Source organism: Stenella coeruleoalba (assembly GCF_951394435.1).
Source record: "Stenella coeruleoalba genome assembly, chromosome: 10".
NCBI classification, from domain to species: Eukaryota; Metazoa; Chordata; class Mammalia; order Artiodactyla; family Delphinidae; genus Stenella; species Stenella coeruleoalba.
The window spans coordinates 65,149,061-65,171,613 of record NC_137156.1 but is presented as its reverse complement, the minus strand read 5'-3'; the positions used below and the strand labels follow the sequence as shown (position 1 = coordinate 65,171,613).

General features: G+C 39.8%; 1 protein-coding gene across 3 annotated transcripts in view; it reads left to right on the top strand.

Moving 5' to 3' along the window:
- SMARCC1 (SWI/SNF related BAF chromatin remodeling complex subunit C1) overlaps nt 1–22,553 on the top strand; it is a gene marked incomplete at its 5' end in the record, with an annotated part of 203,228 nt that overhangs the window by 36,077 nt on the left and 144,598 nt on the right. For all 3 annotated transcript variants that reach the window (XM_079933951.1, XM_079933950.1, XM_079933949.1), the window contains one exon: nt 16,287–16,372. In XM_079933951.1, coding sequence (XP_079790077.1) covers nt 16,299–16,372 — 74 coding nt within the window. The remainder of the gene's footprint in view (nt 1–16,286; nt 16,373–22,553) is intronic.

The following is a 22,553-nucleotide window of genomic DNA, read 5'->3' as shown; positions in this document are numbered from 1 at the left end:
AGGTTCTATCTAGTGCTAATTGAGAAGTTAGAAAGATTTAGGGGAAAAAAGTACTTTGTAAGGCTAAAAATATATTGCATAGGCAAACATAATATGAATTGAAATATTTTTTACCTCCACAAGTAAAAATTGTTGTTATTCCATAATCCCTTGAAGACTTAGTACATTTGCATGCATAACACAAACATAATTGTAACTACAGGCATATAGACTATAGACAATTTTGTATTCTACTTTTTAATTTATATTTTATTTATTAAAAAAATTTTATTACGGTATAGTTGATTTACAATGTTGTGTTAGTTTCAGTTGTACAGCATAGTGATTCAGTTATATATATGTGTGTGTGTGTGTGTGTATATATATATGTATATATATATATATATATACACACACATATATATATTCATTCTTTTTCAGATTCTTTTCCCATGTAGGTTATTATAGAAAATTGAGTGGAGTTCCCACTGCTATACAGTAGGTCCTTGCTGGTTATCTATTTTAAGTTCATTTATATCATTTTTAAATTTTATTTTATTTTATTTATTTATTCATTTTGGTTGTCCCAGGTCTTAGCTGCGGCACGCAGGATCTTCATTGCGGCATGTGGGATCTTTAGTTGTGGCATGCGGACTTCTTAGTTGCAGCATGAGAACTCTTAGTTGTGGCATGCATGTGGGATCTTTTTCCCCAGCCAGGTATCGAACCTGGGCCCCATGCACTGGGAGCGCAGGGTCTTAGTCACTGGACCACCAGGGAAGTCCCTATATCATTTTTTTTTTTGCGGTTCGCGGGCCTCTCACTGTTGTGGCCTCTCCCGTTGCGGAGCACAGGCTCAGCAGCCATGGCTCACGGGCCCAGCCGCTCCGCGGCATGTGGGATCTTCTCGGACCGGGGCACAAACCCGTGTCCCCTGCATCGGCAGGTGGACTCTCAACCACTGCACCACCAGGGAAGCCCCCTATATCATTTTTTTAAATTAGATTGCACATATGAGTGATATCATATGATATTTGTCTTTCTCTGACTTCACTCAGTATGAAAATCTCTAGGTCCATCCACATTGCTGCAAATGGCATGATTTCGTTCTTTTTTTATAGGTAAGTAATATTCCGTTGTATATATATACTATATTTTATTTATCCATCCACCTGTCAATGGATATTAAGTTGCTTCCATGTCTTGGTTATTGTAAATAGTGCTGCAGTGAACATTGGAGTTCATATATCTTTTTTTTTTTTTTAATAAATTTATTTATTTATTTTTGGCTGTGTTGGGTCTTCGTTTCTGTGCGAGGGCTTTCTCCAGTTGCGGCGAGCGGGGGCCACTCTTCATCGCCGTGCGCGGGCCTCTCACTTTTGCGGCCTTTCCCGTTGCGGAGCACAGGCTCCAGGTGTGCAGGCTCAGTAGTTGTGGTTCACGGGCTTAGTTGCTCCGCGGCATGTGGGATCTTCCCAGACCAGGGCTCGAACCTGTGTCCTCTGCATTGGCAGGCAGATTCCCAACCACTGTGCTACCAGGGAAGCCCCATATATCTTTTTGAATTATGGTTTTCTTTGGATATATACACAGGAGTGGGATTGCTGTATCATGTGGTAGTTCTAATTTTAGTTTTTTAAGGAACCTCCACGCTGTTCTCTGTAGTGGCTGTACCAATTTACATTCCCACCAACAGTGTAGGAGGGCTCTGTTTTCTCCACATCCTCTCCGGTATTTATTGTTTGTAGACTTTTTTTTTTCTTTTGCCTATGCAGGCCTCTCACTGTTGTGGCCTCTCCCGTTGCGGAGCACAGGCTCCGGACGCACAGGCCCAGCAGCCGTGGCTCACGGGCCTAGCCACTCCACGGCATGTCGGATCCTCCCGGACCAGGGCACGAACCCATGTCCCCTGCATCGGCAGGCGGACTCTCAACCACTGCGCCACCAGGGAAGCCCTGTTTGTAGATTTTTTGATGATGGCCGTTCTGACTGGGGTTAGGTAATACGTCATTGCAGTTTTGATCTGCATATCTCTGATAATTAGTGTGTATCCTTGCCTCTTTCGTCATGTCTTAATTGACCATAGGTGCATGGGTTGTATTCTGCCTTTTAAAATAGATCATAAGGGGACTTCACTGGTGGCGCAGTGGTTAAGTGTCCACCTGCCAATGCAGGGGACATGGGTTTGAGCCCTGGTCCAGGAGGATCCCAAATGCCGTGGAGCAACTAAGCCCGTGCGCCACAAGTACTGAGCCCGCGTGCTACAACTACTGAAGCCTGCGTGCCTAGAGCCTGTGCTCCACAACAAGAGAAGCCACTGCAATGAGAAGCCTGCGCATCGCAACAAAGAGTAGCCCCCGCTCACCGCAACTAGAGAAAGCCTGTGCGCAGCAACAAAGACCCAGCACAGCCAAAATAAATACTTTAAAAAAAAGAATAAAATTTCATTTTACTTTATTTTTTTTATTGAGGTATAGTTGATTTACAATTTGTTAATTACTGTTGTACAACAAAGTGATTCAGTTATGCACACATATATTCTTTTTTTATATTTTCTGTTATGACTTATCCTGGGATATTGAATATAGTTCTCTGTGCTACTAAATATGGTTCTCTGATCTTGTTGTTTATCCATTCTATATATAAAAGCTTACATCTGCTAACCCCCCCAAAATATGGAACACTTCACAAATTGCGAGTCATCCTTGTGCAGGGGCCATGCTAATCTTCTCTGTATTGTTGCGATTTTAGTATGTGCTGCCGCAGCAAGCACTCCTGTAACTTTATTTTTAAGCATTATTATGGGTTTTGGAGATCAGCACTAAAATATGGTTGTCTTTAATACGACTTCAGTCAGAAGTCTTGATAGACTTTAAAACCAGTTGATTTTGCCTAAAATAAAGCTCATTCATTTCTTTTTTTTAAAAATTAACTTTATTTTTTGGGCTGTGCCGGGTTTTAGTTGCGGCACGTGGGATGTCTCCTTGAGGCATGGGCTCAATAGTTGTGGCGCACGGGCTTAGTTGCCCTGTGGCATGTGGGATCTTAGTTCCCCCAGCAGGGATTGAACCTGCGTCCTCTGCATTGGAAGGTGGATTTTTAACTACTGGACCACCAGGGAGGTCCCTCATTCATTTTTTTTTTAATTTAATTTAATTTATTTATTTTTGGTTGCATTGGGTCTTTGTTGCTGCATGTGGGCTTTCTCTAGTTGTGGCGAGTGGGGGCTACTCTTCATTGCGGTGCGCGGGCTTCTCATTGCGGTGGCTTCTCTTTGTTGCAGAGCATGGGCTCTAGGTGCGTGGGCTTCAGTAGTTGTGGCGTGTGGGCTCAGTAGTTGTGGCTTGTGGGCTCTAGAGTGCACACTTAATAGTTGTGGCGCATGGGCTGAGTTACTCCGCGGCATGTGGGATCTTCCCGGACCAGGACTCGAACCTGCGTCCCCTGCATAGGCAGGTGGATTCTTAACCACTGTGCCACCACGGAAGCCCTCTTATTCATTTCTTTTCTTTTTTTTTTTTAATACATGTATTTATTTTATTTGTCTTTAGCTATGTTGGGTCTTCATTGCTGCGCATGGGCTTTCTCTAGTTGTGGCAAGCAGGGGCTACTCTTCGTTGAGGCGCTCAAGCTTCTCATTGCGGTGGCTTCTCTTGTTGCGGAGCACAGGCTCTAGGATTGTGGACTTAAGTATTTGTGGCACATGGACTCAGTAGTTGTGGCTTGCAGGCTCAGTAGTTGTGGCACGTGGGCTTAGTTGCTCCATGGCATGTGGGATCTTCCCAGACCATGGATTGAACCTGTGTCCCCTGCATTGGCAGGCAGATTCTTAACCACTGCACCACCAGGGAAGCCCTCATTCATTTCTTAAATTGAAATAATGTAAGATACCGAATCTCTACCAAATAGTTTCTTGAGCCAGGTGTTATGGGAAGAGCCCTGAGCTTAGGAATTAAATAGCCATATCCTACCACTCTGCAACCTTGTGTGAAGGCACTTCGACCTGTAGTACCATTTCTGGGAACGTGTTCCTTGCCCTACTGATCCCATGGCATAGTTGTTAGAATCACATGATGTGTGATAATGAAAGCTCTTTGAGAAATTAGAAGTAGTATGTAGTACTTTAAGACATAAAAAGTAGTTTGCTGACTTGTGTAGCAAAAGTGGTTTTGGTAAAAGTAAAAATGTACATGTAAGGCATACATATTATTTAAACATTTATTATACTTCTTTGCGGTGCGCGGGCCTGTCACTGCTGTGGCCTCTCCCGTTGCGGAGCACAGGCTCCAGACGCACAGGCTCAGCGGCCGTGGCTCACGGACCCACCCGCTCCACGGCATGTGGGATTCTCCTGGACCGGGGCACGAGCCCGTGTCCCCTGCATCGGCAGGCGGACCCTCAACCACTGTGCCACCAGGGAAGCACTCAAATCCAGTTCTTAAGGAAGGTCCCAAAGAGCGATGTCTTCTTGTTTCTCTTCAACTTATGTTCCAGACATAGTGTATTTTGTGTAAATGAGCTGTGAACCTGAGAACTAACAGAATGCTGTAGTGCCCTTTGAATTAAAGCCAGAGTTTTCAGTTGAACATTGATAAGACTTGCTTTACCTTCTTACTCACTGCAAGTGTTTAGTATATATTTATTGGTTGATGTACCTTTGCTGTGATGTTAGTAACTGTCTCAAAGACAGGGAGAGTGGAAGGCTCTTTAAAAAAAATAAGCTAGAGAACCGAACCGTATTTACTTTCTGAAATTAAGCTTTTCTTAAAATATCTACAAAAATGTAAAGCGCAGTACTGACTGATTTTAAAGCAACTATCAGAACTCAGTGAAATGATTATTACTCTTCAAAAGGAAATATGTTGTGGAGATTGATACACATAGTTTCAAGGGACTATCATTAAAATTTTTGGAATTGATTTTCAAATTGTCATAGGAACGTACATAGGGTTTTTATATCTATCTTTGGTGGAATGTAATGAATACTTCAGGGTAAAATTTGTTGTCAAAGCCAGTTCTAATAATAAGGTCATGTGATTGAACTGGGTAGTACAATTTTGGGACATTTTAAACAAGTCACAGTCTGTAGGCTATCTCTCACTGATACTTTGGAATTGCTACCCATTAAGCGTGACTGACTTCATGGCAGGAATTCTCATGAACTTGGTCAGTCTGGTGTAGAGGAAAGGATGGGAGTTTGAGGACTGTCACTTCAATGATCTGTTTCCTTTATTTGAGTCAATAAACCATGCTTTGTGCTAAATAAATTTTAGGGAAAAGAAAGTTAATAAGAAAGGGCTTAGAGTTGTTAGAAAAAGGAGTTGGATCTGATCCTTGGTTTTATAATTGTTCCCTTCAGAGTACCTGAGTGGCAGGAATAAATGGGCAGGTCTAAGAGGAATCTGTTGTCTTCAAATTTTTCACTTTGAACAGTTTTTCCTGATAGACTTCTTTTTGAGCTTTCTACTCCTGAAAGTGTTCTGTGGCAAAGAAGCATTAGAAAACTAGGAATCAGTGAACATTATGGTCCCTACAGGTTTAAGTATTTTATTATCTATATCTGAGAATGGTATTGTTTTGCCAAGATCATGCTAAATTCTAGGACTTTCTGGAAAGGGGGAGGAAAAGACCAAGATTAGCATGTAAGTCTGAGAAGCAAGAACAAAAGTACTTCTGGAGACAAATCACTCATCTTAGTCACCACAGGAGTGATACTACACTCTTGGAGTGACTGGAGAAGTTCCTGATGTCCATGGGGTCCAATCTAGCAGGGAGGGCAAAACTGTAGAGACTTCAGACTGCAGCCTGGATCTCCTTAGAACAAGGATATTGTCTTACAAATACAGTTATCAAATTTAGGAAGTTTAACATTGACACAATACCATTATCTACTATATAATCTGTCTTCACATTTCACTAATTATCTCAGAAATGTATCTTATAAGATCTAAACCAAGATCCCACATTTTAGTTATATCTCTTTAGTCTTGATTAATTTGAAATAGTTCAGCCTGTCTTTGTCATTCATGACTTAAATTTTTAACCACTGGACCACCTGTTCTTCATGACTTAAATTTTTGAAGCATATAGAATATGTTAGATTTGGAAAATTCTTCCATGTTATTACTTGTAGTTGCAGTTTGTTCATTCTGGTTACTGTTTAAGGGTTTGGCAAATTTTTTCTTAAAGGGACAGATGGTAAATATTTTAGGCTTGCAGGTATATGGACTCTGTCACAGCTACCCAACTCTGTTGTAGCATAAAAAGCAGCCGAAGACAATTACCTACATGAGTAGGTGTGACTGTGTTCAAATGAAAATTTAAAAACTGGGCAGCTTGGTCATAATTTAGTATCCCTTGCTGCATAGTATTTCACTATGGGCATACTGCACAATTTATTTATCCATTCTACCATTGATGGGTTTTTGGGGTTATTTCCAGTTTAGGGCCATTGCAAATAGTGCTGCTGTGAATATTTTTGCATATATCTTCTGGTAAACATAGGTATTTATGTCAGTTACACTCCCACATGTGGAATTGCTGGGTCACAGGGGGTGCATGTTCAGCTTTAGCAGATATGGCCAGTTTTCCTGAACCCTTGTGCCAATTTATACTCCCACATGCAGTGTACAGTGTACAAGGGTTCTAATACTCTACTTTCTCACCAATGTTTGTAAGTTGTCTGTCTTTTTAATTTTAGTTTTTTGGTGGATTTGTGGTGATACACATTGTTTTGTAGTTGCTGATAATTAATGAAGTTGAGCACCCTTTTATATTTTGCACCATTGGGCTGTTCTTTTCTGTTTTTTACCAGTTTTTTTAAAAAATTAATTATTTTTGGCTGCATTGGGTGTTCATTGCTGTGCGCGGGCTTTCTCTAGTTGCGGCGAGCAGGGCCTACTCTTCGTTGTAGTGTGCGGGCTTCTCATTGCAGCGGCTTCTCTTGTTGCGGAGCACGGGCTCTAGGTGCATGGGCTCCAGTAGTTGTGGCACGCAGGCTCGGTAGTTGTGGCTCGTGGGCTCTAGAGTGCAGGCTCAGTAGTTGTGGTGCACAGGCTTAGTTGCTTCGCGGCATGTGGGATCTTCTCGGATCAGGGCTTGAACCTGTGTCCCCTGCATTGACAAGCAGATTCTTAACTACTGCACCACCAGGGAAGCCCCTGATGTGTTTCTCGAAGCTGAGGATTTATATACTTTAAAATTTCTAAGAAACTTTAGCTTTTATTCTCCTGTGTCTAGTTGTCTAATTTTCTGTCAGCTGTGCTTTTACTTTCATTGGATGTTATTTGTTCTACGGGTTACATATATATATTTCTCAAGTCTTTCTCTCTTTTTATTGTCCTTAATCACTTTATGTATTCTAATTTTACAAGCCCTGTCATGTTGTTTCTATTATCTGAAAATGTTAGGATTCTAATCTTGCTGTTAGCTTTGTCTGTTGACTTAAAAACACTTAAATTATGTTTGAATTGTGGCCTTTCAGTTCTCTTTCAGTGGAAGTTTATTTGGGAATCCTGTTGACCTGGGTTGAGAATTTGCTCAGTAAGGCACTTCAGAAGACCCGCCAATTTTAGGACCAATTCTTTTTTTTTTTTTTTTTTTTTTTTTTTAGCTGCACCGTTCAGTATGCGGGATCTTAGTTACCTGATCAGGGATGCAACCTGTGCCCCCTGCATTGGAAGTGTGCAGGCTTAACCACTGGACGACCAGAGAAGTCCCTAGGACCAATTCTTATGTTAATTTGGCATGGGGTTCCTAGACTAAGTATTGATAGTGTACGTCTCCAACTCAAATTATCTTGAGGCGGAAGCTTGTTTTCCTCCTTAGTTTTTAGCTGGCAGATATTTTTTCTAGCTTATCCTTTCCCTAATGGTGTAACCTGTTTATACCCCTGGTGTTATGTGTGTATGTGTGTGGTAGGTGATTGTCTTAGTTCTAATGTCCTCACTTGCATAGGTCTGTAGTCTTACTTCCTGACCCTGTAGAGAAACTCAAACTCTAGCATTTAGGTTATCAAGGTTGATATTACTTACCTATTTAATCCCATTATCCCCAGCCTCCTGTCACCCTAGAATTTTAGTTTTTAACTCAACAAAATTGCCACTTTGACTTTTTTTTTTTTTTTTTTGCGGTATGCGGGCCTCTCACTGTTGTGGCCTCTCCCGTTGCGGAGCACAGGCTCCGGACGTGCAGGCTCAGCGGCCACGGCTCATGGGCCCAGCTGCTCCGCGGCATGTAGTATCTTCCCGGACCGGGGCACGAACCCGTGTCCGCTGCATCGGCAGGCGGACTCTCAACCACTGCGCCACCAGGGAAGCCCCACTTTGACTTTGAATTTTTTTTTTTTCTTATTTTTGTCCCTGGGGATTTGTTCTCCTTCTAATTCAGCTACACATTTAAAATAATGTCTGTATTTTTTATCCAGCATATATTTTTAGTGGTAGGGTTTTCTGGTTATTTAGTCTGCCATATTGCTAGAGCCATTAACACCTTTTCATCTGTAAAATGGGGTGAAGACAGTGAACTTGTGAGGAGTAAATGAGGTAATATATATAAAGTGCCTCTTGGTAAATTCTCAGTAACTGGTAGTAATTATAATACTTTTCTCCTCAAGAATAAGAATACTACACCAGTGATTACCTATGATTAGAGGTGATAATTATAACACTATTATCATTTCTTTTATTAATAAGCTTGGGAAATGTTTCTAGAAAGCATTATTTTAACTCAAAGCAGTTAAAATACATAAAGAAACTTATGGAATGTTTAGTGTCATTGTACTTTGTGAGGTAAAATGATTCTGGACTCTAAGTGATAGGTTTTTTCCCCCGTAACTGTTTTCAATTTATGAAGATGACTGTGATTTTCTGTGAACATTCTTGGTTTCTGGCTCATGTTCAGTTTCTGCTCCTTTATTCACTTCCTCACATCCGCTTTCTGGCACAGTCATTCATTGATTAATAGACCCAAACATGGCATATAAATGTGTATATTCTCCTCACACAAATGTATACCATTGTTGTCCTTTTTACTGCACGTTGGCACTACCTTGTCTTTAATGAAAAAGTCAAAAAATAAAGAAATAAGGACACTACGGCACAAGTTTAAAGCACTTTTAAGTATTGCAGTTAGGTTTATCTTTTTTAAGGTTTACTCAGCTCAGCAGAATTTTAAGTGGGCTGTATAAATAGGTAGGATGAGACCACTTTATATACATCCAGAATAAGATTAGATTAAATTTCCAATTTAGTCAGAGATGTAGCAGCTTATCAAAAGCAGTGTGGTCACACAACTGGGAATAGAAGCAGCCTGTTAGAGCTGTCCCTGACCCCCACAGTCTCTAATTGGGGTAAGCAGCTGCTTAGATAACTCACCAAAGGCAGGCTGCCTTTGCTGGCTCTGGAAGGCTCAAGTTTCGGTACCCTATTATTCTTTAGGTTTTTCAGTACTAATGAAGAGGAATTTACTCTTAACAATCTGGCTTCTTTAGAGAATGTTTAAGAACTTGAGCTCTAATATTTGAACCACATCCAGCGGCAGCTTGAGCAGGCCCTCTTCAGGGTGAGTGTAGTTGGGATGAGGATTGAATGAGGAAGTACACTCAGGGGCCAGTGGGTGTCCCTGAGAGGTCTCTCGTCTCTGCCTCCAGCTTTCCATCCCCTGACTCTGGTCTACTACACTTTTATGTGGGTGATACTGATACTGAGCTTGTCAGGAGGACCGGAATCCCAAATCCATTTCCATGAAAGTTCTAAGAATCCTTGATGTATGACGAAGTCCCTATTTGTTCTTTTGTTTCTTTTGCCACATTTTTAAGAATGTTTTTCTTATTGCACTTTATTACTGGAACTAGTACTCTTGACAGGTTTGTGAGTCTCCTCCCTCTTCCTGTTTTTGTTTTTGTTTTTTTTTTTGCGGTACGCGGGCCTCTCACCGCTGCGGCCCCTCCCGTCGCGGAGCACAGGCTCCAGACGCGCAGGCTCAGCGGCCACGGCCCACGGGCCCAGCCGCTCCGCGGCACGCGGGATCCTCCCGGACCGGGGCACGAACCCGTGTCCCCCGCATCGGCAGGTGGACTGTCAACCACTGCGCCACCAGGGAAGCCCCCCTCTTCCTGTTTATTCAGATCTTACCATTAGAAAATTGAAGGTCTGTTTTCTACCTCTTCATTCATCACTTGTCCCTATAGTTTTTTTTTTTTTTTAACATCTTTATTGGGGTATAACTGCTTTACATCCCTATAGTTTTTGATAGAAGTTATTTTGTCTGTCTTGAGCATATATCTGATAATATTTTAATTTCTCAAATTAATCTGTCTAGAAATTGACTATAACCTTAAATTACATGTAGAGATGTTTTATTGTGATCTGCTCAACATATATTTTTCAGTAGCTTGGATCTGAATTTTTAAATGATTTTAGTACAGTAGAACTGTTGAGAAAATTTTTATGGATTACCTACATTGTCGGGTACTCTGCTGAATATTGATGTTAAAATTTGAATAAGACACTATTCCTGTCCTCAAGGAGTTTGAATAACAGATAAATCTATAAACCAGTTATTTCTGTATTACGCTGCGAGTGCTGTGCATGTGTGCAATAGTGATATGCCCATGTGGTTGGCGAGAACATTTTATCTCAATCTCTGGGCAGTTCAGAGAAGGATTAGTAGGAGAACTAAGTCTCATTCTACTTTAGTAGGTACCTTAGCACATTATTCTAGTTCAAGTGCCAACATTACAAAATTGTAATGTCTTATACATTTTCTCAGATAAATAAGTTGTCAGTGATAAGACTTGCACCCAGATGCTTCTGTTTAGAATATGTAATGCAGCTTTTGAGATGTACCAGGAATAGTGTAGGGCAAAAAATTAGGAACTCAGAAACCCATGTAATGTTTAAAAAGCAACGAGATAACCAGACTGATCTGTGAGGCTTACTTGTCTGTTTAATTTGGAAGAGCTCATCTTAGTGATTCTTAATATTTCTTATTTTAAAACATGCTATTTATTTATTTTTAACTGTAGTAAAATAAACATAACAAAATTTACCATTTTAGTCATTTTTAAGTGTATAGTTCAGTGGCATTAAGTACATTTACGTTGTTGTGTAACTGTTACTACTATCTATCACCAGAACTTTGTCATTTTTGTAAATTGAAAACTCTGTACCCGTGAAACAATAACTTCCATTCCTGTCTCTCCAGACCCTACCAACCACCATTTCTGTTTTTTGTCTCTCTTAATATTTGATATCATATGTTTTTTACATTATATTATTTTGTAATAATAGTTTTCAAAGGAAAAAATGAATGGGGTGTGTATATATATATATATATATATATATATTTTTTTTTTTTTTTTTTTTTTTTTTTTTTGCCGTACGCGGGCCTCTCACTGTTGTGGCCTCTCCCGTTGCGGAGCACAGGCTCAGCGGCCATGGCTCACGGGCCTAGCCACTCCGCGGCATGTGGGATCTTCTGGACCGGGGCACGAACCCGTGTCCCCTGCATCGGCAGGCGGACTCTCAACCACTGCGCCACCAGGAAAGCCCTGAATGGTATATTTTTAACACTTCACCTTTTTTTTTTTTTTTTTTACTGTTTTATATTTATTTTATTTATTTTCTTTATCTTTTTGGCTGTCGGGTCTTAGTTGCGGCATGCGGGGTCTTCGTTGCAGCATGCAGGATCTTTCATTGCGGTGTGGGCTCTTTGTGGCGTGTGGGGTTCTCTCTAGTTGTGGTGCGTGGTTTTTAGAGTGCGTGGGCTCTGTAGTTTGTGGCACGTGGGCTCTCTCGTTGAGGCACATGCGCTCAGTAGTTGTGCCATGTGGGCTTAGTTGCCCCATGGCACGTGGGATCTTAGTTCCCCGACGAGGGACTGAACCCACGTCCCCTGCATTGGAAAGTGGATTCTTAACCACTGGACCACCAGGGAAGTCCCTAACACTTTATCTTATTAGCCTATTTGATGATCACATTTATATTAAATTTTTAGTTCCAAAATATGGAAGTCATTCAGCATTTGATTTATTTGAGCTCTGCTTTTATAATCCATAAAGTGCAAATCTTTTTCAAATTGTTGCACAGATTTTAGCTATAACTTAAATGCATAGTTAAATATAGTTATACCATGTTTCAGTGGTCATTAAAATATAAGAGTTCAGTTATAATTTTTCTAAAATTTAATGTCAAGAACCTAAATTGGAAAAAAAAACTAATGTATACTAATATTTCTTATTCAGCAGGAGAACCATATTGTAAATTGTGTGTTACTGGAATTTTCCACATGTTAAAAATCAAATTTTAAATTTACCAGTAGAGTTTTGTAGTATATCAATATTTTGTCCATTAGAGTTTTTTCTTTTTTTCTTTTATTCAAGTATAGCTGATTACAGTGTTTCAGGTGTACAGTGAAGTGATTCAGTTATACATACATACATATATATATTTTTTTCAGATTCTTTTCCATTATAGGTTATTACAAGGTATTGAATATGATTCCCTGTGCTATACAGTAGGTCCTTGTTATTTACCTATTTTACACATCATACTGTGTAGCTGTTAATCCTAAATTTTCAATTCATCCTTCCCCCCTCCCCCTTTGGTAACCATATGTTTATTTTCTATGTCTGTGAGTCTGTTTCTGTTTTGTGAATAAGTTCATTTGTATCGTTTTTAAAAATGCTTTTTATTTTTATTTTTAAAATATTTTTCTTTAATTTTTTGGCTGCACCACGTGGCACGCAGGATTTTAATTCCCCGACCAGGGATTGAACCCATGCCCCCTGCAGTGGAAGCGCAGAGTCCTAACCACTGGACCACTAGGGAATTCCCCATTTGTATCATTTTTAAGATTCCACCTATGTGATATCATACGACATTTGTCTTTCTCAGTGTGACTTACTTCACTTAGTATGATAATCTCTAAGTCCATCCATGTAGCTCCAAAAGGCATTATTTGGTTCTTCTTTCTGGCTGAGTATTATCCAGTTTTGTGTGTGTTTGTGTGTGTATACACCACATCTTTATCCATTCAACTGTTGATGGACATTTAGGTTGCTTCCATGTCTTGGCTATTGTAAATAGTGCCGCTGTGAACATTGGGATGCATGTATCTTTTCAAATTAGAGTTTTCTCTGGCTATATGCCCAGTAGTGGGATTGTTAGATCATATGGTAGTTCTATTTTTAATTTTTTAAGGAACCTCCTTACTATTCTCAATAGTGGCTGCCCCGATTTATATTCCCACGAACAGCATAGGAAGGTTCCCTTTTCTCCACACCCTCTCCAGCATTTATTGTTTGTAGACTTGTTTTTTCTTTTCTTGTTAAAATAAATTTATTTATTTATTATTTATTTTTGGCTGCATTGGGTGTTTGTTGCTGCGCATGGGCTTTCTCTAGTTGTGGCGAACCAGGAGCTACTCTTCGTTGCGGTGTGTGGGCTTCTCATTGCAGTGACTTCTCTTCACAGGCTCTAGGTACACGGGCTTCAGTATTTGCAGCAGGCGGGCTCAGTACTTGCGGCTCGCGGGCTCTAGAGCACAGACAGGCTCAGTAATTGTGGCGCATGGGCTTAGTTGCTCTGCAGCATGTAGGATCTTCCCGGACCAGGGATTGAACCCGTGTCCCCTGCATTGGCAGGCTGATTCTTAACCACCGCGCCACCGGGGAATTCCCTCTTTGTAGACTTTTTGATGATGGCCATTCAGACTGGTGTGAGGTGATAGCCCATTTTAGTTTTGATTTGCATTTCTCGAATAATTTGTGATGTTGAGCATCTTTTCATATGCCTGTTGGCCATGTGTATGTCTTCAAAGAAATATCTATTGAGATTCTCTACCCATTTTTTGATTGGGTTGTTTGAGCTGCATAAGCTGTTTTATATTCTGGAAATTAATCCCTTGGTTGAGTCACATTGTTTGCAAATATTTTCTCCCATTCCATAGGTTGTGTTTTCATTTTGTTTATGGTTTCCTTTGCTGTGCAGAAGCTTTTAAGTTTAATTAGGTTCCATTTGTTTATTTTTGCTTTTGTTTCCATTACTGTAGGAGATGGATCCAAAAAAATATTGTTGTGATTTAAGTCAAAGAGTGTTCTGCCTATGTTTTCCTTTAGGCATTGTATAGCATCCGGTGTTACGTTTAGGTCTTTAATCCATTTTGAGTTTATTTTTGCATGTGGTGTTATAGAATGTTCTAATTTCATTCTTTTACATGTAGCTATCCAGTTTTCCCAGCACCACTTATTGAAGAGACTGTCTTTTCTCTATTGTATATTCCTGCCTCCTTTGTCATAGATTAATTGACCATAAGTGCATGAGTTTGTTTCTGGGCTTTCTGTCCTGTTCCATTGATCTGTGTGTCTCTTTTTGTGTCAGTACCATACTGTTTTGATTATTGTAGCATTGTAGTATAATCTGAAGTCAGGAAGCGTGATTCTTCCAGCTCCATTCTTCTTTCTCAAGATTGTTTTGGCTATTTAGGGTCTTTTGTGTTTCCATGCAAATAAAAAAGTTTTTTTTTCAGTTCTGTGAAAAATGTCATTGGTAATTTGATAGGGATTGCATTGAAACTGTAGATTGCCTTGTATGGTCATTTTGACAATATTGATTTTTCCAATCTAGGAACATTGTATATCTTTCCATCTGCTTGTGTCATCTTCAGTTTCTTTCATTACCATCTTACAATTTTCAGAGTACGGATCTTTTGCCTCTTTAGGTAGGTTTATTCTTAGGTATTTTACTCTTTTTGATGCGATACTAAATACGGTTGTTCCCTTAATTTCTCTTTCTGATCTTTTGTTGTTAATGTATAGAAATGCAACAGATTTCTGTATATTAATTTTGTGTTCTGCAACTTTACCGAAGTCATTGATTAGCTCTAATAGTTTTCTGGTAGTGTCTTTAGGATTTCTTATGTATAGTATTATGTCATCGGCAAACAGTGACAGTTTTACTTCTTCCTTTCCAGTTTGGATTCCTTTTATTTCTTTTACTTCTCTGATTGCTGTGTCTAGGACTTCCAAAACTATGTTGCAGAAAAGTGGTGAGAGTGGGCATCCTTGTCTCGTTCCTGATCTTAGAGGGAATGCTTTCAGCTTTTCACCATTGAGTATGATGTTAGCTATGGGTCTGTCATATATGGCCTTTGTTATGTTGAGATATATTACCTCTGTGCCCACTTTCTGGAGGGTTTTTATCAGAAATGGATGTTGAATTTAATCAAAAGCTTTTTCTTCATCTGTTGTGATCATATGGTCTTTATCCTTCAGTTTGTTATTGTGTATCACGTTGATTGATTTGCAGATATTGAAAAATCCTTGTGTTTCTGGGATAAATCCACTTGATCATGGCGTATGATCCTTTTAATGTACTGTTGGATTTGGTTTGCTAGTATTTTGTTGAGGATTTTTACATCTATGTTCATCAGTTACGTTGGCCTAATTTTTTTATTTATTTATTTTATTTTTGGCTGTGTTGGGTCCCCGTTACTGTGCGCAGGCTTTCTCTAGTTGCGGCAAACGGGGAGCTACTCTTCATTGCAGTGTGCAGGCTTCTCATTGCAGTGGCTTCTCTTGTTGCAGAGCATGGGCTCTAGGCTCGTGGGCTTGGTGGTTGTGGCTTGCGGGCTTAGTTGCTCCGTGGCATGTGGGATCTTCCAAGACCAGGGCTCAAACCCATGTCCCCTTCATTGGCAGGCAGATTCTTAACCACTGCGCCACCAGGGAAGCCCGGACTAATATTTCTTATTGTACATTTTAAAAGTCAGATCTTAAATTTACCAGTGGAGTTGGTGGTATATCACTATTTTGTCCATTTAATGTTTTCTGCTGAAACAGTTTGGTGTATATTTTGTAAATCTTGTTTTTCATTTCATTCATGTAAATCTGTTTACTTAAAGAAAATTTTCTAAAGAAAATTAGAAAAATTTCTTTGTACCTCAGTTTGTTTCAGAAGTATTTAAGGAGGTTATCAAATTAGAAGTTGTGGGCTTCCCTGGTGGCGCAGTGGTTGAGAGTCCGGCTGCCGATGCAGGGGACACGGGTTCGTGCCCCGGTCCGGGAAGATCCCACATGCCGCGGAGCGGCTGGTCCTGTGAGCCATGGCCGCTGAGCCTGCGCGTCCGGAGGCTGTGCTCCACAATGGGAGAGGCCACAACAGTGAGAGGTCCGCATACCGCAAAAAAAAAAAAAAAAAAAATTAGAAGTTGTTTATAACTTTGAGTTTATTAAGCTTAGAATTCAGACATGAGTAATTTTGTCAGAACTTTGATTTTTCTCATGTGTAACTTGTATCATTTTTTAGGCAAAATGTTTCATGGATTTCAAAGCTGGAGGCACCTTGTGTCACATTCTTGGGGCTGCTTACAAATATAAAAATGAACAGGGATGGTAAGTTTTTGTATTTATTTGCATGTTTTGCTGTGATATTGAAGTTTTTCAATGTTAAACCTGTTCCTCCTTTGTATGGTGTTAGAGAATTCTATAAGCACGTTATGATTAATATCCAAAGTATGTTGTCTTTTATCCAAAGTATGTTGTCTCTTATCCAAAGTATGTTGTCTTTTATCTAGAGCCCTAATTTACTTTTTGCCTACATCCAAGAAAAATATCAAACAAATGTTGCAGTTATTATGCAAGTTATTTTTCATATATGGTTGTATGTAGATAATAGATGGATGTGCATTATTAGCAAATTGGAAGGTAGGCTCACTGTGAAATACATAAATGTGTATTATAATGTGCTGAAAGACACATTATATATTGTTTTATTGATTAAACGAGCATGAGAGTTTGTTGTTATCAGAGGGTAGCCTTCTGTTTTTCAGTTCTGTTTTCAACTCTGCTGTTGCAGCTCTTGCCAGAGTATTCTCTGATCTAGGATTGACAGCATGTCTGGGTACTCATATATGGTTTGTACCCTCGCTCTTGTTTCCCACTTGGAACTCTTTACTGGTTTTCTTGTTCAGCTTGTATCTCTTCCAAGTCCGACCTGGACTCTTGAGGACAGAGTGTCAAAGTGAAATGTCTTTTCCTAAGTCATTGTGTAACTCGCTTTGTGTGCCAGTACAGTGAAATATTTTTATCTGAAAAGATTTAAGATGGTTTAGAAGAATATGTAAAATAAATCGTCTTTAAATTAAAAATGGGGCCAAAAAAGAAGTAAAGGATAGAGTTAAAGACTTTAAGAGGAATGAGGAGTAAAAGTTTTCTTCTCAGATTGTACCAGAATTATCCTCTTTCCAGTATAATTATAAACCAATTGCAGTACACACCTTCCCCCATCTCCTATGACTTACACACTTGCAGTGAGTGGATCACTTATGTTCCAACAGTGCATGTTTTAGTAACTGCCCACCCATTTGGACATCTGAACAGTGGGCTATCATCTTGATACTGCTTCTGACTTGCCCCACGCCCAACATACTGTTCTGAACCTTTGTTCTCCAGTCGAACCTCACAGTGTAGCTCCAAAGTTTGTTGGTTTCCTCATTATGGCCATTCTCTTTTCCTGTTGTTTCTTTTTGTTTCTGCTTTCTTTCTTACTTCCTGCTTCCTTTTAGGTTCCAGTGATGTCAGGATGGAGTGTCATGTATATGAGGTTGAGTGGGAACACCTGGTAATTATTGGTATATTTGTGAATAGACTGTACAGATTAAGAGTCCAGAATTAGAGGGACTCCCCTGGTGGCACAGTGCCAGTGCAGGGGACACAGGTTCAAGCCCTGGCCTGGGAAGGTCCCACATGCCGTGGAGCAACCAAACCCATGTGCTGCAACTACTGAGCCTGCGCTCTAGAGCCCGCGAGCCACAAGTACTGAGCCCACATGCCACAGCTACTGAAGCCTGCACGCCTAGAGCCCGTACGCTGCAACAAGAGAAGCCACTGTAGTGAGAAGTCCGTGTACTGCAACGAAGAGTCAGCCCCCTCTCGCCGTGATGAGAGAAAGCCCTGGTGCAGGAACAAAGACCCAATGCAGCCAAAAGTAAATAAAATAAATAAATTTATTAAAAAAAAAGATTCCAGAATTAGTGTGTTTGAGTTTAATCTTTCTGGATGTTTCTAAATAGTGTTAAAAAAAAAAAAAAAAAAGGCTTCCCTGGTGGCACAGTGGTTGAGAGTCCGCCTGCTAATGCAGGGGACATGGGTTCGTGCCGCGGTCCGGGGCCCGTGAGCCGTGGCCGCTGAGCCTGCGCGTCCGGAGCCTGTGCTCTGCAACGGGAGAGGCCACAACAGTGAGAGGCCCGTGTACCGCAAAAAAACAAAAACAAACAAACAAACAAAAAAAGGAACGACTTATTTGTAGTGTTTTTTCTTTTCTTTTTTAATAAATTTATTTTATTTATTTATTTATTTTTGGCTGTGTCAGGTCTTCGTTGTTGCCCGCACGCTTTTCTCTAGTTGAGGTGAGTGGGGGCTACTCTTCGTTGCGGTGTGCAGGCTTCTCATTTGGGTGGCTTCTCTTGTTGCAGAGCACGGGCTTCAGGCGCGCAGGCTTCAGTAGTTGTGGCTCACAGGCTCTAGAGTGCAGGCTCAGTAGTCGTGGCGCACCGGCTTAGTTGCTCTGTGGCATGTGGGATCTTCCCAAATCAGGGCTCGAGCCCGTGTCCACTGCATTGGCAGGTGGATTCTTAACCACTGCGCCGCCAGGGAAGCTCTTATTTGTAGTTTTTCAAGTGTAGTTATATATAACTGAGGGACACCAAGAAGGATGGTTTTGACATACTGTGGAAATCCAAAAACATTTCCTGAAGGAGAGATTAAATGCAACCAGGTTCAACCCAGTAACAGAAAAGTAAATGTCAGTGCCCTCTTGTAGAGTGATTAGGACCTTGTTTATTTTCTTACAGTTCTAAACAGGTTGCTATATGCTGTAATCATAGTTAATGCCTTTCAAAGAGATTATTGAATGAAAATATTTTGTATTTTATTAGTTTTGCTTGGCAGTGGTAAACTAGGTTCAATGAACATAAAGTTTAGGATTAGTCTTTTTAAAAAAAATATTTATTTATTTATTTTGGCTGCGCTGGGTCTTAGTTGTGGCATGTGGGATCTTCGTTGTGGTATGTGGGATCTTTAGTTGTGACCTGCGGACTTCTTAGTAGCAGCACGTGGCCTTCATAGTTGCGGCATGCGTGTGAGATCTAGTTACCTGACCAGGGATCGAACCCAAGCCCCCTGCATTGGGAGCATGAAGTCTTACCCACTGGACCACCAGGGAAGTCCCTAGGATTTGTCTTAATATGAGAAGTAACCTTTTATTTTTCCCTGCGACATTATTTGCTACTGACATTTATTCCTTACAGACAAGGTCAGACCTTTTTGTTTAAGTTAGAATGATAATACTTTACTTTCTACCTTAAGACTTGATTGTTCAACTTTTATTTCCTTCTTCAAAGTCTCCTTCAGATTAAAATTTTTTTTTTTTTTTTTTTTTTTTTTTTTGCGGTACGCGGGCCTCTCACTGTTGTGGCCTCTCCAGTTGCGGAGCACAGGCTCCGGACGCGCAGGCCCAGCGGCCATGGCTCACGGGCCTAGCCGCTCCGCGGCATGTGGGATCTTCCTGGACCGGGGCACGAACCCGTGTCCCCTGCATTGACAGGCAGACTCTCAACCACTGTGCCACCAGGGAAGCCCTTTGTTTCAGTTTTTACCACAGAAAGTCTGTGGCAGTGGCTTTCAACTTTTAGGCATCACTTGGAGTCCTTGTTAAAAATATAAATTACTGGGCTTTATGAACATAGAGTGTCATCTACTGAGCTTGGCATGAAAACAGAATCTGCATTTTCAACAAGCACTGTAGATGATCCTAAGACCACACGTTGAGAAATGCTGGTTAGTTAGGTTGTCATTTAAATGAAAATGTGGTTTAGATCTTTTAACTTGTGAAGAATTATCCATTTTGATAGCATAGTTTAAAACACTGTTTTCTGTTAGTCATCTAGCTTTTTAATTAAAAATATATATATATATTTACACACACACACATATATATATATAGAGAGAGAGAGAGAGAGGGAGGGAGAGAGAACGCGTGTGTGCACTCCGCGCAAGGGTTCAAACCAATTTCCTTATCCTCAAAGTCACATAACTAGTGGGATATAATTTTTTAGTCTACTTTTGTATAGTAGACCTCCCTCTTCTTCCCATATGGGACTACTTATTTCCAGTGTCTTATATCTAGGCTGTGTGCCATTCTTTTGGGATACTGCATACTGGACCTCTTGCTGGTGATGGTCTTCAGACTTTTATAGCTTAACCTCATTAAACAAAGCCCCTTACATTCGAGGCTAACTTTGGTCACCTCCCATACAACTGTTTGCTGTACTGTTGCTATTTGCCTTGCCCCCAGCTCAGTGCATTTTTGTTTTGCCTTTTAGAAGTTTGCTTCTGAGGCCCTTTACACCGCTTTCCCAGGTGTTAAACTCATTCGCTAGGATTCATTATTGATTAGTTTTTTTTTTTTTTTTTTTTGCGGTACGTGGGCCTCTCACTGCTGTGGCCTCTCCCGCTGTGGAGCACACGCTCCGGACGTGCAGGCTCAGCGGCCATGGGTCACGGGCCCAGCTGCTCCGCGGCATGTGGGATCCTCCCAGACCGGGGCACGAACCCGTGTCCCCTGCATCGGCAGGCGGACTATTGATTAGTTTTATTCAGACTTTTTTATGCATGTCTGAGGATGAGGAGAGAACATCTCTAACTCTATTAGCAAGAGGTATCGAATTTAGAGCAATACAGCTAATAAGGCCTTTTTGACAGACAGTAGGTATTGTCTTAGATTGAAAGGCTGCTGCAAGACATTGCCCAGCAGATTACCAGAGGAAAATAAAGCAAAAGACTTATTAATTAATTAATAAACCCTCAATGGAGAGCTTATATTTACAGCCTAGATGGCCCAAAGTTTTAAGTCAGAAAGAAAGAAAATGTGTTCATATGTAGTCTCTCTATATAGGTCTTAGAGTAATAATATCTCTTTCAATTTTTTTCCCCCCTTTTCTAGAGCCCTCCTATGAGGCCTGCCCAGTGCTAGCTTCATTCTGAAATTGTCAGGTGGAATCATAATTGTATTATTTCTTGTTATTTCAACTCAAGTTGAAATAACAAGAAACATAATACGATTGCCAAATCATCTTCAAACAGAATTGTACTAATTTATTGTCCTACCAAAATGTATTGAGAGTGTACTTCTTCCCTGGCCAATAGTTGTATTTATTTGTATTACCTCACCTTTTGATCTTGGCAGTCTGTGATAGAGTCAAAAAAAAGGTTTTACAGTTTTAGTTTAATTTGCATTTCCCTTTTGGGCAGGTTTGAGCATCTTTCTGTATTATAAAAAGTAAACTTTATTTGAATACCCTTGGTAATTTCAGAATAAGTCAAATAAAATCTTTCAACTAAAGGTTATACTGTATTTACCTGATTTCTTTATTTCAAGTTTTCTTAATATTCATTTATGTACTTTTGCTTACCTAGCATACTGCAGATTGAGGAAAACTTCAGTGTGTCATGTTATCAAATCATTGTTTGGGAAACCATTTCAGTTTATTATTATGGAAAATATAAACTATACATAAAAGAAGAGAGAATAATATAATGAGCTGCCATGTCTAATCATGCATCTTCAGCTTTATAGAATTTCATCCTTCTCTGTGTATTTATTTCTAAAATTAGATTTTATAAAAGCATAATAACAGTACCATTATCATAACCAAGAAAATTATCAATAAGTTTTCAATGTTATTAAATATCTACTGTGTTCATTTCCCTGATTATCTCATGAACATTTTTTATATTTTGTTTGAATCAGTATCCAAACAAGATTCATATGTTGCAGTTGGTTCATATGACTCTTAAATCTCTGTTTAAAAATTTCTGATTTTCCTTCTCACTCTTTGTTTTCCTCAAAAATAATTATTATTTTTTACAAAAACAGGTTGTCTTGTAGAATTGTATTATGTCCTAGATTTTGCTGATACATCCCCAAGAAGATCATTTACCATAGTCTTCTTAATTTCTAGTAAAATGATAATTAGATCTGGAGGTGTGGTCTGATTCAGTTTCATTTTTTTTTTAGCAACAATACTTCATAGGCAGTGTTGTGTTTCTCCATCTGGAGGCATATAATGTCTGGTTGTTTCTCTTTTTGTAATGGACAGTTGATGTTCAATGCCTAGAGTCATCTTATCTTTAAAGTTGTAAAACTTACCAGGTGGCAGTATTCTAATTTTGAAAAAGATTAGAATGTAGATATTCTAATGTGAAGGTATAGATCCTTACTGTTATTCAGATTATTCCTTGTTAGAGACTGTTTTTCTCTCATTCCTTCTTTATTTATTAGCTGGAATACTTTTCTAAAGAGAAACTTTACTCTTCAGCAATTGGAAAGGCAGAATGAATTCTTGATTCTTTCTCTGTTAACAGATTCATTTAGTTTTTAATCTCCTTTTGCAGACAAATCCACGCAGCCCTATTTTAATTTGTTTAATGGTTGCTTTCAAACTATTTCTCAGATTTCTAATAGAGATCATTCTCTTCAGCTCCAGTATCTGAATCATTTGTTAAGGAAGCAGTT